General features: G+C 42.2%; 1 protein-coding gene and 1 pseudogene across 1 annotated transcript in view; both read left to right on the top strand.

Moving 5' to 3' along the window:
• Nucleotides 1–13,536, top strand: part of garnl3 (GTPase activating Rap/RanGAP domain like 3) — a 281,725-nt gene that overhangs the window by 240,640 nt on the left and 27,549 nt on the right. The window contains exons 22-25 of the mRNA XM_067969493.1: nt 1,521–1,679; nt 5,443–5,509; nt 10,219–10,326; nt 11,595–11,713. Coding sequence (XP_067825594.1) covers nt 1,521–1,679; nt 5,443–5,509; nt 10,219–10,326; nt 11,595–11,713 — 453 coding nt within the window. The remainder of the gene's footprint in view (nt 1–1,520; nt 1,680–5,442; nt 5,510–10,218; nt 10,327–11,594; nt 11,714–13,536) is intronic.
• Nucleotides 1,873–1,972, top strand: LOC137300754 (U6 spliceosomal RNA; annotated as a pseudogene).

Below are 13,536 nucleotides of genomic sequence, written 5' to 3'. Positions count from 1 at the left end.
GCACCCTTTTAGAGGGTGGAGTGTGCTGGTGCCCAAGGAAGAAAAGGAGAGTGGCCAATGTGTTACCTTGCCTGCTCCTGGTCAGATCATTTAACTTCTTGTGACAGTGGTCTGCAGTCCTGGGTGTGAGAGAGTTGGAACTCAGTGCTACCTCCTGCCGCATGACACATTTTTGGAGGCTCCCTCTCATGGAGACCCAGCACTTTGTGACTCCTCTGCTCTAGTTCATTGAGGAGGGTTTGCAAGTCCGACTTGTTGACATTGTGAGCTCGACTTTAATGAGTCATAGAGTCATAGAGTTATACAGCACGGATAGAGGCCCTTCGGCCCATCGTGTCCGCGCCGGCCATCAGCCCTGTCTACTCTAATCCCATATTCCAGCATTTGGTCCGTAGCCAAATGCTTCTGTGCCATGCCCTTGTCCCTTCTCTGGCTGCTTTTGCCAACTGTGCCTTTGGTAGATATTCTGGAAAAGTGGCACAATTACACTCATGAGACACCCAACCATGCTAGCTGGCAGTCAACATATTGAGCCAGTTGCTGTCTTCCCTATGTACTGCTCTCCCGGCCTGCAATCTCCAGAAAAGAGCTGGCTTTTTAAAGGCTGCATTCAAATTTCCGAAGACCCCAGCACATTACACCCGTTTTACTCAGGATTTACGTCAATGACTCCTCCAATGGATATGCAAATGAGTGAACTCATGAAACTCTGATGCAAACATCTGCGCAGATCATTGCAAATGTTGCACTCCTCACTCTGAGGAAATTCGGGGCATGTATTTCTTTCTCGTTACTTTGTGGCATCAATTTATTTGTGATTGACCATTAATTGGGTGAAGTAATTTGAAACTGCAAAGACCCAATATTCTTAAGTGAAAAGGGCTGGTTGTTCCCTAAAATGTTAAAGTTGCATTTACTTAGAAGATTAAAATAAAAATAGCTCACCTAGCAAAGATCATGATTGGGGCACCTTTTGGTTATAAGCAAATATATTCCTATTGATTTTTTGTGTTCTTATATAACCCTAATACACTGTCAGCTAGGCTTAGCCAGTGATAGTCTCACTTCTGAGTCAGAAGATTGTGCGTTCAAGCCGCACTCCAGGACTGGAGCACATAATCTAGACTGACCTTTAGTGCAGTACTAAAGGAGTGCTGCATTGTCAGAGGTGCTGTCTTTTGCGTGGGATGTTAAATTAAGACCCCACCTGCCTGTTAAGGTGGAAGTAAAAGATGCCATGGCATTATTCAAAGAAGAACAAGGGAGCTCTCCTGATGTCCTGATCAAAAGCCATCAGAAACAAATTCATTCAGTTTTTATCTCATTGCTGTTTGTGGAACTTTGCTGTGCACAAATTGGCTGCCACATTTAAAAACAACAGTGATTACGCCCAAAAAGTAATTCATTGGTTGTGAAACACTTTGAGAAAGAATGCGAAAGACTCTCTGTAAATGGAGTTCTTTATTTTTTTCTTTCTTTTTCTCGTATGTAGTCACTTCACTCTCATTGTCTGTTCACAGGAAATTTGCTTGTCCGACCCACCCGTTGTAATGACCCTTGTAGACGGACCAACTGGAGAAAATGACAACCTGATCTGTGTTGCGTACCGCCATCAGTTTGATTTAGTGAACGAGAGCACGGGAGAATCGTACAGGTTGCACCACGTTGATGCAAGTAAGGTGAGTACAGAGCTCGAGATAAACATCTGGCCAAAACAAACTGCGTCCTTGGCCATCTTTACTTAAAGTGGCTCAAAGCTGCTTCATTGGTCCGAAAATGATTCGGGTTTATGTAAATATGTCCATCCTAACATAAAAATGTGAACAGAGATTATGCAAGCAATTTGTTGCTAAATGAAAAGACAGTATGAATGTACAGCCTTTAGCAGCACATGCTGTAAATTTGAAAAGGTACAGAGACGATTAGCAGGGTCATTGTTCAAGGATGAAAATCTGAAGCGTTACACACTTTTTTGTGTATTTTTGTAATATTACATTTAATAGTGATAACTTTTCAAACTTAAAAAGACAACACCTTTCTTGGCTTCTGAGGGCTATTGCTGAAGTCTCCCATAAGTTTAATATGTTTTGGCTGGCTTGAAGCCAAATGAATCCCCAAGAATCAGGGTAGACTAAAATCTCTGGGTGCCTTTGATTGACTCAATATGCAAGTTAAAGTGCACAAGAATGACAGGGATTTGTTCTATGGCAAGAGGAAAATGGTTGAAATTTAAATATTTTGTAATAAATAAACAGAAAATGCTTGAAGTCTGCAGAAGATCAGTCGGCAAATGAAAGGAAGAAAAGACAAGTTAATATTTCCGGTGTAGACCCTTCAAGCTGATGAATAGTCTACTCCCAAATTGTTGATCATTCCTTTTAAAACAAAAATAAATTCTTCACAGTTTTTTGTGCTTTTCAGGGTCGGATCATAATGCAGAGGGAATGGATCACATTCCATTACCAGCACACAGTGCACTCCCAGATCCGGTAAAGCACAGCTAGATGCAGAACAGCTTCCTCCAACACTTCCCCAGCAATGTGCCTCAGCCCCCAACCTCACAGGAACATCCTCTGTCGGACCAGTGTGACATTTTTGTCCATTTCCATTTCTTTAGGCCTGTCTGAGTGACACTGCCAATTAGTCGGAAATTAGGGACTGATTTGTGCTGTAGGCCCAAGCCCATTAACATTGGATTGAAACTGTCTGAACTCATCTCACATGGGACAGCGGAGAGAGAATTCTTTCATCCCCTCAATCTGGACTGGAATTGAAGCCAGGTCCCAGAGCTGATGAAAGGCCAGTGTCTAACCCTCTGGATCAGCCATGTTTCCCCAACCTGTCTTTTCTCTTTACAGACCCTGATGCACACCCTGTATATTTCCAGCATTTTCTGTTTTTATTTGTGGATTTGCAGGAGGTGGGGCTTCAAACATTCGAAGGCTGATCTTAACTTTTGGTGGTCGTGGAAAATGGGAAGATTGGTTGTCCGTTTTCGTCTCACCCCTCACACCCATTGAAGTCAAAGGAAAGGAAAATCAGATGGGTGTATAATGGGTGTCTGATCTGCTACTGCCATCACAGCCGATAGTTTAAAATCAGCCCTTCTGTCTCCATGGTTACAATCGATAGTTACTTGGAAGTTGCAACTTTTGATTATGAAGTTATGTACTGTGTGTTTCACTGATAATGTGTGAGAAACATGCTGTTTGACTAGTTACAGGATGTTGTTATCCTTCAGGTCAATTGCATCAGCTGCTGCTCTATCCTTATTTCTATGTAATTTTCTCACAAAGTTCATTATTACAGTACTGCCAGCTGAAAATATTAGAAACACCTAAAATAGATCTAGCTTTGTCCAAGTGACTCAATAAATATATGTTTGTCGTAAAAACCGTCTGTTTTTCACTAATCAAAGTGCAAAGCTGCCCCTAGCAATACTGGGAAAAGGGCAAATCACTCGACAACACCTAACTGTGCTTTATATGAAACTTAAAAACATCTGGAGGGAGAGTTAATGGTAGTGGGATCATTTCACGGTGCAGATGATGATGACGCACTCATTTTGTCCTCATGGCAACGAACGTCCTCGGTGGAATTGCTGCTTTTAACGCATTCGCTGGGTGTCTCTAATTCTACGTGTAATCGCTAGATTTGCTTAGATAAATGGAACACAGACATAAACATTGAAGCCTTCATTCAAATGGTTCCGCAGAGATTTGAGCAGCCTCCGTCCATTCATCAACCCGAGTGTGAATCGCCTCCTGCGTTCTCACTAATTCTTCGTTCTTTTATCCCATCCGCTTCCTCCTGTTAATTGTGTGATTTATCATGCTTTACACCCTTACCACTCCAGTAATTGTTCCCAGTATTGTAATCTTGGCATTTAGACATGCACATCCCATAGACATGCCTTCAAAATGTATCGAGTCAAATAGCTTCAATTTCCTGTTTCTCACACAGTGATGACAAAGTCATTATCAAAAGTTCTGACTCCTGGCTATCCAATCAATAAGTGTAACCATGGCAACAGAGTTTTTCAGCTGGATGTTGTAGGATATTTAAACTGCAAGAATGCCCTTCCTTGATGCCCTTCTTCCCTCTTGAAGAAGAGGTCTCTGTGGTCGTGAAAGTTTGCACACTTTAGTCCTCACTATTGTTCAATAATATTTTCGGAAGGAAGCAAAGAGCTGGGCCTGGCTGGTGCGGGGGTTTGCTGCTGGTGAACACACTGCCATTTGATCTTATTATTTTCCTTCATAGCAGGAAAAAGAAAATGCATTTATAAATGTGCATGTCTGTATAGAGAACACCTGCCCAGCAGATCTCATGCACTGTGGTGGCTCTTTACACCAGTCTGTCGACCTAAGAGACCAGTGGAACCATTGATTTATTGTGTTTGGGAAAACGTGCGTTTTCTTCACTAAGAAAAATATACAGGGCCGCGTCACTGTCCAGATTTGCTGATGACAGGACTCCATTGCAGTGTAATAGTTGAGAGGTGGACAGGGAAGTGATTTTGACCTCCATGGCTGAGCTTCTAACTGGTTTTGTCCTTCCCGACGATAGCAGCAATACCAGCAGAAAAATTAGGTGATGCATTGCTATTTCCCCTCCACCATGGGCCAGCTCACTCCTCTCTCCAGAGAAGGGGAGATACACGCCCAGCACTATTATGTTTTTACCATGACTGCCATGTCGGAATCTTGGTACTGCTTCTGGTTACTGGTTGCATCCGCTGCCGCACTTGTGTTTTCCTGCTGTTTGTCTTATTGATCCCTATTGATCCCTATTGATCCAACACCAGTATGAGCAGCAGGATTAGAGTATATCAACAATATTAAATCTAAGTGGGGCTGCAGACACACACGTATCTGGGAGTCTCTCTGCAATAGTTTAGAACATCCTGACACATGTATTAGAGCTTGAAATACAGCAGAGATTATTTTGCTACCTTTGAATATCTTTTATTCTACCAGATAATTGGTTATTTTACATAGATTGAGAAGTGCAGACATTCTAATGACTCGTACATGACTGAATATGTATATACTTTTATACTTTTGTAATATTCTATATCTACAGCTGCAAAGCATTGTTAAGGAATTATTAGGAGCGACATTTCTGATCAGCAAGAGTGACACTTTGTAAACTTATATAAACACATGGACCTGCGTCCATTTAACAGTGATAAAGCTCAGCAGTACCAAATATGATTGATTGTCACTGCTGGTCAGTGACACTCGGGAGGTCGGTCATCGTGCTTATCTCCATCGTCAGTGTAACTTTCAGTTGCGTTGGTAACAAGACACAGCTGAAATGTAAAAGAGTAGCCTTTGATATGCTGAATTTACCCTTCCATATTGAAGACCCTATTTTAAAAGTTAAGACTTTCCACACTTCTTGTCAACACTGCACTACCCATACCCATTATCATTGCAGGTTAATTTTGTTGCAGCTATTGATGTGTATGAAGATGGTGAAGCAGGACTATTACTCTGTTATAACTGTAAGTTCAAACGTTTCATGTGTTTGCTTGCATCTTATCTAATGGCTGTAAAGGTTTAGACTTTTCTGGTACGTACTGGGGAGCAAAGAAGGTGCTTTCTATGCAGTGGTTCTAGATTGTATGTATATTCCAGAGCATTGTCCAATCTGGCCTTCCATAAGATTGGTTGAGATGGTGTCGTAGCATTCAGACAGTATTTAAAAAAACCTCTGCTGCGTCTGTTTCTGTTCCTCAATCGCAGAGGAAAACACTTCAGCCGGTTACTTAACAATCATCGACTTGCCTGTTAATGCCCCTGTAGTGTGGACACTGTGCTCCAGGCCAGGATTTTATTTACTATCCTAATTTAAGGGAGGCCCCTGTGATGTAGTGTGTTGGTGTTCCAGCACACCGCACCACGAACTGGCCAGAGCACCTTGTAAAAGTTGGTTGCAGCGGCTTGGCGCAGAGCACCTGTCTGCTCTCCAGGCTGTGGAATGTTAAAACCTTTAAAGGGCAAAACACGAAGTAATGCAATTTCTCTGGAATTATAAGTGCCTTCACCTCTCCCTACTTTTGCAAACTCCTCCATCCTCATGTGCCAACACCTCCTCTCCACTCTCCTGACTCTGGTCTTGTGTGTAGCCTGCTCCCCCTTTGATGGCAAAACCATCAGCCATTCTGTCCCTTAATTCTATAATTTTCTCCTTAACGCCCCCTCCCCCCTCTTATTCTTGCTACCGTTCTCCCCATTTCCAAAAGCCTCCTCCAAATCTCCACCTATCTGACTTGTTTCTCATCACCTGCTCTGATTCTACAAAAAAATGCTTGGCATCTGGTTTTTTGCCTTTTTAAAGTGCCTTGGAACATTTACTTATTTAAAAAAGGCAAGTTCTTGTTGCATGTACAAGGCTTTCACACAACTCTTTCTGATGTAATATAAACACAGTGCAAGTATACAGGACATAAAAAGATGCTTTTTAATGTACATTTTTATATCATTTTATGCTGAAATGTATTTTTATACTTCTGGAATATTCTATATCCATAACTGCAGCTGTCAACTTTGGGGAAATATTAGGAGTGACATTTATTTTAATAAGAGTGACAGAAATTGCAAACCTATTTAACAAATATAGCTTACACACTTTTACACATTAAACTATTTGGAGGGTTTTTTAAAAACTCTTGACAAAACAAGCATCATCCAATTTCCTTCAGATTTTTAACCTGTTTCTGTTTGGTAATATGCCACGATGGTGAAACAAATTGTAGTTTAAAATTTGATGTTGGTTTTATTTTGGGAGTCCCTAAGTTATTCTTACTTATTCGCTAAGCTCTGTGCTCGTACATCGTATCTTTGTAATGCTAGCCGCAGGATATTTGCCTGCACAGCTCTCCTGTCATTAGACAATGGCGAACAGTAAAGTATATGTTTATTATAGGTTTCAGCACAGAGTCATTTTGGCATACGGCTATATTTAAACTCTGATAGTGTTATGAGCAACAGCTTTGTAGAACACTCCACTTTTACTTTAGTGCTAACGGCCCTCAGTTCTATTGTACTCGACGATCCTACAACATTCTATTGGTACTCGCCAAAAACAAGTTCACTTTGCTAATCTTCCTAATATTATCGTGTTTTAAATGCCACTGATGTTTTGTCACTTGCTTTACTGGGGAAGAATTGTAGAGCAGCATTTGCCTAGTACAAAACCTTACTGCACTGTGTGATTCTAAGTTGCAATAATTTACTAGGCAGCCCGTGATTGATTTCAGCAATGTCAGGCAGCCAGTCTGCCCGAGTTGTATATCAGTCTAGATCTGAAGTCTGTGCCATTATGAGACATTGGTTAGCGTATGCGAGGTGGGGTTTCCCATTTAGAGCAGTAAAGAGAAAACCTATCTCTGCCCACTTGATGACTTTCTTTTTGGCAACTGGCCCAGGACTGAAGATAATGGTGAAGCTACCAGTCTAAAAGTCTTCAAAGCTGCATAACATTTCACTGTGTACATCTGAAAGAAGCTGAGTGTAAAAAGACATTAGGTGGTTCATGGATAATAGGGAGTCAATAAGCTAGTGCCAGTCATGGCCACAAACTAACATGGGTAACCAGATAACAAGCATTGAATCAGTCCCCTTTCTCTTGAACTGGGGCTGATAACTCCGGTATTTCCCTCTAGATAATCCATAGTGATCAAACTTTTCCTGTTCGTTGCATATTTTCTCCTCCTGGTATTTTTTCCAGTACCTACTTAAACATCACCCTGTTCAGGGATATACATGGAAACACGGCAAGAAAAGAATGGGAACAAAAAAAATTGGTGGTGCTTTGCTTAAAATAGAATGTCAATTCTTTGGGGAGAGTAGAGGGAGGGTGGGGGGGAGGGAGTAATTTCAAATATAAAGGGGAAGATTTCCTCTGTGCGCTATCAATTATGAAATGATAAATGCTTCTAAAGAGATTTTGTTACACAATGTGCAAACAAGAAATCTTATTCCGAGGTGCTCCCTTCCAAGAAAGACGGCTTAAAAGAAAAAAATCATTTAGTCTTTATCTCCTCCTTGAGACCAGGTTCTAATCCTAAGGTGGTCTGGTGGAAATCTTAAGTGTCGGATTGCTGCATGGAAAAGACACACTTGGCTGATGTACTGAGCGGGTTGTTTGGATGTAGACAGTACTGCGCTTCATGGTAAAACAGGGCTGTCACGTTTTGGGATTTTCTTGACCATTTTCCAGAGAAAAGTGTTGGGAGATACATTCCATTTAGGAATTGTGTTTTAAAGCAAAGTGTATCCATGCACGTTTAAACAAGGTAGCACTGAGACAAAAGGAGGTTAAAACGCTAATAAGCTAGTCCTTGCAGGTGTTTCCCCGAAGACGGTAATCAGTAAGCGTGTCACGCCCATTGCGTTGGGTAGTCCCTCGTCCCAGGTACTCAGCAGACGTGGTCTGGGCATAGGGCCACCCTTGGATTGTGAACACAGGACGTTTTAAAAAAAACACGAGATACAAACGCATCCGGCCGGCCAGAGTTTTAAACAGAAAGTGGGGTTTGGCTGTATCAGGGACAGCAATTTACAGTAAGGGAGAACTTGGCGAGGGTTCTTTTGTGGGTCGGAGAATTAGGGGCCTGGGGTTAAATTGTAAGATTTAGGGCTGTAACACCGTAGGGTAAATGTTATGACTCGGAGCTCCTGGAGCAGAGCTTTGTGTGACGGGTGTTAATATCAGGAATTCAGGCACCGACGCCTGCTTGCCCGATTCTCAGCTGGGACAATTTTCTGTCCCTTGTTCGATGAATGAAAAATTGTGCGGGTTGCAGTCATGTTCATTGATCTCCGTGCTGAATTCCCGGTATGTGCTCCCGCCGCACAAGCTCTGTGGTGAGAGCGCTGTATCGTAAAACGTATCCTATCGTGTCATGGCCCAATCTGTGAGCCGAGCTCGTACATACAAAAATCAGTCCGCAAAATTATAACTACGTTGAGACATTTGAAACTTGTCACTATGTAGTATGAAGGGAATTTCATTGTGGCCTTTTATGATAGAGTTTCATTGAGTAGGTTTTAAATAAACTTCGCAGACGTTGTTGTATTGGTGGCAGTTGGTATCACCAGATTACGAATTATCCTTGATTTAGTAAGACAGTAACTAAAAGCCATTTAATGTTCCACAGTCATGAAGTCACATTTATATTGGTCTTTGAAATCGGATTCTGGGCTCCCAAGTTAAAAGAAGACTGACATAAAAGGCTCTTTAGAGATTATATTTATCCAAAAAGGAGGTCTGATCCCCGAATGAATTCCAGAAATATTTTGAGAATTGCTTGAAGTCAGCAGAACCCGGAAGCGTCTAACAGACTGGAAATGTGATCATCCAAGCAACCCAGGATATTAGCCCCCATCTGTTATATCAGATTGCCTTATCTGAGTCTGAGTACGCTGAACATGACCCACTGCCAACGTGAGTGCCAACAACTAGACAGCCCATTGTAAGTCTGACACTTGTCTCTAAAACTGGCGTGCTCTAAGATCAGTATCATTTAGCGAGCCATTATAGACTGACAATGTAATGCCTAATCATTGAGCCACTCTGCAATCTGCTTGCTTTAATGTACAATTTGAAATGTACAACAACAACAACTTGCATTTATATAGTGCCTTTTACGTAGTAAACCACCTCAGGGAACTGCACAGGAACGTAATCAAACCCAATTTGACACTGAGCCACATAAGGAGATATTAGGAGAGGTAGATTTTAAGGAGAAGAGAGAGGCGGAGAGGTTTATGGAGGGAAATCCAAAACTCCGGGCCTAGGCAGCTGAAGGCATGGCCGCCAATGGTGGAGCGATGAAAATCGGGGATACGCAAGAGGCCAGAATTGGAGGAGCGCAGCGATCTCGGAGGGTTGTAAGGCATATTATAATGTGCTAAGCATCTAAAAGGAGGCATTTTTTTGAAATTTAGAAAGCTAAAATTTCCTGGTTAGGGAGGCAGTATATCCCCAAGATATAACCTTCTCTAACCTAGAACTCTCAAAGGGAGGAATACAGGGATTCCCTAATGTTCATTGATGATTAGAGTTGGTTTTATTTTATATTTGTTTCACAAAGTCATAGACCCTAAATTAGGGCACTCCCCGAACAAATCCCTCCTCCTGTCTCTGTTCATTCACTTAATTCATGTTAACATTAAAGTGATACAGTATCATTCTGTTGTATTACAGATATGTGCTACTACAAAAAGGTTTGTCCCTTTAATGGTGGTTCTCCATTGATCCAGCCATCAGCTTCTGACTTCCACTTCAGTTGGAATCAGGTTCCTAATGCTATAGGTATGAGAGTCTGCTTATTACAGGATGACATGAGATACATATTGATAATAAGGTGCTTCACATTTTTCAATTGCAGCGCAGAAATTTGAGTCTGAAAACATACAAGCATGATAATCAGTTTAGCTGAATTGCTTTATTCCTCAGTTAAAGTAGTCACTGTGGATTTTCTAAAGACTATAATATGGCTTTTTACTATGTGTCGTTAACTATTGATGCACAAAAGAAATTAAGGGAATTTAATTTTGAGGTAAAACTCTTTTATGGTGGGTATCGGGTAACCCATGATTAGGAGCATTTCCTTTCCCATTTCATCTCGGTGCCACTTGATAACTGTAACTGTTTTGGTAGTTGATTTGCTGCTTGCAGTTGGAGTGTAGAATATACTGTAAATCCAAAATGGAGCAAGACTCAAAATGGCAGCATGGTTAGCTCAGCGTCATGTTTATATGAAACTAAATCAAGATATTTGGAGGCACAATAGCAACATGTGCAAGAAGTGGGGTGTGGAGCCTCTGAGAGATGCTGAACTAACTAAGCTCTGGAACTGCAGGGTCATTCAAAATGTCCTCTTCCCCCTCCCAAAACAAGATATTATTTTTAACTGTGGACTTGCGGAGAAAATTTGCATTTTGATTAAAAGATTGGAATTAATTTTTCTGGACAATCCATTAAATACGTCATTTTGTAATTACTTCAGTTTTGTTTCCCTCCTGTTTTCTCCCATTAAGTGTGTCCCTCTGATCCACCCTATCCTAAATAAGACCCGCAGTGAAGTTGTGTGTGGAGATGTCCAGTGGAAGGGCAGTGCACACTCTCAGTTTTGGTTCTTGGTCAACCTCTCGAGGACTATGGTTAAACATTGCAAGGAGGAACTCTCCTCAGGACATTTTGCCTCAGTCCCTCTGATGACTCGGAAACTCACCCACAATGGGAAGGCCCTAAGACAATATCAGTCAAGTCTGGACAGGACCTCAGGCCTCCTGTTTCTAAATTTTAGTGACAGTCAGAGATGGATTGACACCAGTCTAAATCCAACTTGCAAGTAACAGGCATAAGCTCACCAAATTCACTGCTCAGAGTTGGGTTGGAGAGAAAGTAAATCCTTTTCTGCTGTAGGTTTCATATCAAAACCAATACCGAGATGGTTAGCAACATAAACTTCTCTTGCATACTCCCATGTCGGCAGTAAGAGTGTGCTGGAATGTATTAGAAAACTCTGTAAACGTTAAGATGTTGACTTTTTTTTGTTGCGTTTTCTTTTTATGCAGTCTGTGTGTTTCCTTATATCTTGGCCTTCACTACTGATTCTATTGAGATTCGACTGGTAGTGAATGGAAACCTCGTTCACACAGCTGTAATGCCTGAACTTCAGCTCACAGCATCACAGGTATGAGACTCCGGTGCAGATTATATATGTACACTGTTGTATTCTGCCGAGTGATGTTCTCCGGATCGGGCACAGGAGACTGCCACCTGTGTGTCATCTCGGGCCTTATGGCACTGAAACAGTGAGTGGCTCATCGAGGAATGGATCAACTGGGAAACAGTAACATTTTTGTCATGGTCTGATGACATTTGAAGTAGACACTAGTAAAAGGAGGGATATTTATTTAAACGATAGATGTCGTTTCAGATTGATACAAATGCATTCAAAAATACAAGAGCCAAGTATGTGCGCGTATTGTTAAACACTATGACATGGTTTGTTGGAGAATGCTGTTATTGTGTGGGCAGGGACTGAGTCTTTTGTTGAGGAGTCGGTGATGGGAAATCATAGAGTCATAGAGTTATACAGCACGGATAGAGGCCCTTCGGCCTATCGTGTCCGCGCCGGCCATCAGCCCTGTCTACTCTAATCCCATATTCCAGCATTTGGTCCGTAGCCTTGTATGCTATGGCATTTCAAGTGCTCATCCAAATGCTTCTTGAATGTTGTGAGGGTTCCTGCCTCCACAACCCTTTCAGGCAGTGAGTTCCAGACTCCAACCACCCTCTGGGTGAAAAAGTTCTTTCTCAAATCCCCTCTAAACCTCCCGCCTTTTACCTTGAATCTATGTCCCCTTGTTATAGTACCCTCAACGAAGGGAAAAAGCTCCTTAGTATCCATCCTATCTGTGCCCCTCATAATTTTGTACACCTCAATCATGTCCCCCCTCAGCCTCCTCTGCTCCAAGGAAAACAAACCCAATCTTCCCAGTCTCTCTTCATAGCTGAAGCGCTCCAGCCCTGGTAACATCCTGGTGAATCTCCTCTGCACCCTCTCCAAAGCGATCACATCCTTCCTGTAGTGTGGCGACCAGAACTGCACACAGTACTCCAGCTGTGGCCTAACCAGTGTTTTATACAGCTCCATCATAACCTCCTTGCTCTTATATTCTATGCCTCGGCTAATAAAGGCAAGTATCCCATATGCCTTCTTTACCACCTTATCTACCTGTTCCGCTGCCTTCAGGGATCTGTGAACTTGCACACCAAGATCCCTCTGACCCTCTGTCTTGCCTAGGGTCCTCCCATTCATTGTGTATTCCCTTGCCTTGTTAGTCCCTCCAAAGTGCATCACCTCGCACTTTTCCGGGTTAAATTCCATTTGCCACTGTTCCGCCCATCTGACCAACCCATCTATATCGTCCTGCAGACTGAGGCTATCCTCCTCGCTATTTACCACCCTACCAATTTTTGTATCATCAGCGAACTTACTGATCATACCTTTTACATTCATATCCAAGTCATTAATGTAGACCACAAACAGCAAGGGACCCAGCACCAATCCCTGTGGTACCCCACTGGCCACAGGCTTCCAGTCACAAAAACAACCTTCGACCATCACCCTCTGCCTTCTGCCACTAAGCCAGTTTTGTATCCAAAGTGCCAAGGCACCCTGGATTCCATGGGCTCGTACCTTCTTGACCAGTCTCCTGTGGGGGACTTTATCGAAGGCCTTACTGAAATCCATGTATACCACATCCACTGCGTTACCCTCATCCACACGCCTAGTCACCCCCTCAAAAAATTCAATCAAATTAGTCAGACATGATCTTCCCTTGACAAAGCCATGTTGACTATCCCTGATTAATCCTTGCTTCTCCAAGTGGAGACTAATTTTGTCCTTCAGAATTTTTTCCAATAATTTTCCTACCACTGATGTTAGGCTCACTGGCCTGTAGTTCCCCGGTTTTTCCCTACTCCCCTTCTTGAATAATGGTATTACAT

Source organism: Heptranchias perlo, chromosome 31 (assembly GCF_035084215.1).
Source record: "Heptranchias perlo isolate sHepPer1 chromosome 31, sHepPer1.hap1, whole genome shotgun sequence".
Classification (NCBI taxonomy): Eukaryota; Metazoa; Chordata; class Chondrichthyes; order Hexanchiformes; family Hexanchidae; genus Heptranchias; species Heptranchias perlo.
The sequence above is the reverse complement of the archived record's forward strand: the minus strand, read 5'-3'. Positions and strand labels throughout refer to the sequence as shown.